This window comes from Amborella trichopoda, chromosome 2 (assembly GCF_054954075.1).
Source record: "Amborella trichopoda isolate Santa Cruz 75 chromosome 2, AtrichopodaSantaCruz75HAP2 v2.0, whole genome shotgun sequence".
Taxonomy (NCBI): Eukaryota; Viridiplantae; Streptophyta; class Magnoliopsida; order Amborellales; family Amborellaceae; genus Amborella; species Amborella trichopoda.
The window spans coordinates 13052351-13054569 of record NC_142337.1 but is presented as its reverse complement, the minus strand read 5'-3'; the positions used below and the strand labels follow the sequence as shown (position 1 = coordinate 13054569).

The 2219-nt window shown below is 39.1% G+C and overlaps 1 protein-coding gene across 1 annotated transcript; it reads right to left on the bottom strand.

Moving 5' to 3' along the window:
* Positions 1-379: 379 nt before the first annotated feature.
* LOC18448070 (uncharacterized) lies at positions 380-1620 on the bottom strand. The gene is made up of 2 exons (XM_006858147.4): positions 835-1620; positions 380-726 (listed from the first exon to the last, which is right to left on the bottom strand). The coding sequence occupies exon 1, from the start codon at positions 1371-1373 to the stop codon at positions 855-857; it is 519 nt and encodes a 172-aa protein (XP_006858209.1). The 5' UTR covers positions 1374-1620; the 3' UTR covers positions 380-726; positions 835-854.
* Positions 1621-2219: the final 599 nt, after the last annotated feature.

The window sequence follows — 2219 nt, the reverse complement described above, 5'->3', positions numbered from 1 at the left end:
GGCCTCATGCTAACCGTATCATTCAATAATATATTACAATACACTCTAATTTTAGGGTTTGAAATCCTAGTATCTTTTTACATCTATAATGATCAAGGTCAAGAGGATCGATCCGAAGATTTTTCAAAGCGGGATCTACAATTTCTATTGAGATTTAATATGTATCTTTAATTTTTTAATAAAGCCTAGGCCTTATTTTAACCTTTTCCTTATAGAATATGTTCCTCCAACATGATAGCGCTTAATTATAGCATGGTCACATGGTTACAGAAATTAGAATGCAAGACTTTCCAATGGTAGCAAGATTCCAAGGCTCAGCTGCAACAATGTCGTTTACGGAGAAGTTAAAAATTACGAGTTCGGAGAATCATTCATCAACTTTCCATGAAACAGCTTTCCATGAAATAGAACTCTCAAACTATAATACAATAAAATTACAGTTCCGGGTTTCATCCATGAACCTCACTCTGTCTGTATCAGAGCTGTGTTAGAGAGAGAATATCCTCCATGTTAGAGTGAGAGAACCAGAGAAAAACATAAAGAGAGAGATGGGTTCCTCTACAAACCTCAATCTCTATCAAGGGTGTGATAAAAAGAGAAAGATGGAGAGAGAGAGGAAACAAGCCCAGGTTAAATGGCCAGTGTTTTGACGATAGGTTCGTAACGCTAAATTCCAAGCTCCATTTCTATATGAGAGTAAGGAGGTTCAAATCCCCATTGAGTTATCTGAAAAAAAAAAAAAAAATTCTTCAACAAAAAGAGAGAGATGTTAGCTGAACAAAAGAAAACAAAAATGGTTTGTAGAAAACAATGAGATGGGTTCCCTCTAAGAACCTCAATCTCTCGTCTCAGCTTCACTCTTTTATGCTCTCAAGAACAGGTTTCCAACACCCATCTCTTTCCTTCCCTTCTCCACCACTCTGCGTATCTCCAAGCTCCAAGAGCCGAGTCTCATTCCTCCTCACCATTTCTAGCAGCATTTGCTCCACTGATGATTGACTCAACCCCTTATTGCTGCTATTCAATATCTGCTCCAACTCTTCAGGGGTTACCATTATTCTCAATCGAACCACACCTTTCGTAGCATTGTTCTTCTCACCATGACCATCCTCCAGGCTAAACCTCACCCTCTTCGCCTTCTTAGGCTTCGAGTCATTTTTGCTGCAGTCTTCAGAGAGAGTAGATCGTGAAGAAGCGATATCCGAGCTTCTATCTTCCAAGAGAGGAGATCGCGAAGACTCGGTGTTTGATTCTCGGTCTAGCCTAGAGAGGGAAGCTGGTCTTGGTGCCTCTTCCATGGTGGTTTTCGCTTGGTTTTGCTCTTCTTCTTCTGTATGGACTGAGATCTTTTGAGAATTTAAACAATTTCCCATGGTTTTTGCTATAACCCAACTCAAAATTGTTAAGAAAATGTCTACAAAATGGACCGGTTAAAGTATGAAATGGAGAGAGAGAGAGAGAGAGAGAGAGAGAGAGATTTGAAGTGAGAGAGGATTGAAGAAAGTTGGGTGTTAGGTTTTAACGAGCAGAGTGAAAGAGATGAGAAGGCAGGCTCTGATCTGATTTGGATCTGGGTTTATGAGGTGAATTTCAGAGAGAGAAAGTAGGGGAATTTGTGTGGAGAAAGCTTGGGAGAAGAGTTATGGCTATATATAAAGGTAGGAGTGAGAATAAAGAAACATGAGTCACATGGGCTTCCCTTTTTTTACGCCGTATCTTAGGTTCCTGAAAAGAGTTGGGAGTTTGGCTCTATTCCATTTTAATGGACTGATTGAGAAACTGAACAACCGAAAGCCCTAAATGTTACTTTATTTATTCATTAATCAAAGAAAAGGGCTCCTCATTCATATAAGGGTGCGGTTTGTATAGAAACTAGGCTCCAAACAATCAAATTAGAGCCCACTTTCAAATCAAATAGTGTTGAGGTCAATTGTATATCCCTAAAATTTGGGTTAAAAAACTTATCCTACATAGAGTTTTACACAAGGGAATAAGCAATATACTTCTCAAAGAGTGGAATATCTTTTGGTTTAATAAATTGTATTGGGCTACTTGGCTGGATCTTTCATTTGGTTAATAGGCCCGGCTTTTTTTTTTTTTTTTTTGTTAATTGCAAAGACGCGGCCTCCAACCAGAGAGAGAGAGGGGGAGGAGAGGCCTGCCATTTGTTAATGGGATGAGAGAGAGAGAGAGTGAAAAAAATCCCCATAAATAACAGA

Bases quoted from the DNA above. Each gene is read 5' to 3' on its own strand.
- LOC18448070 (XM_006858147.4), bottom strand. From the start codon at position 1,373: ATGGGAAATTGTTTAAATTCTCAAAAGATCTCAGTCCATACAGAAGAA.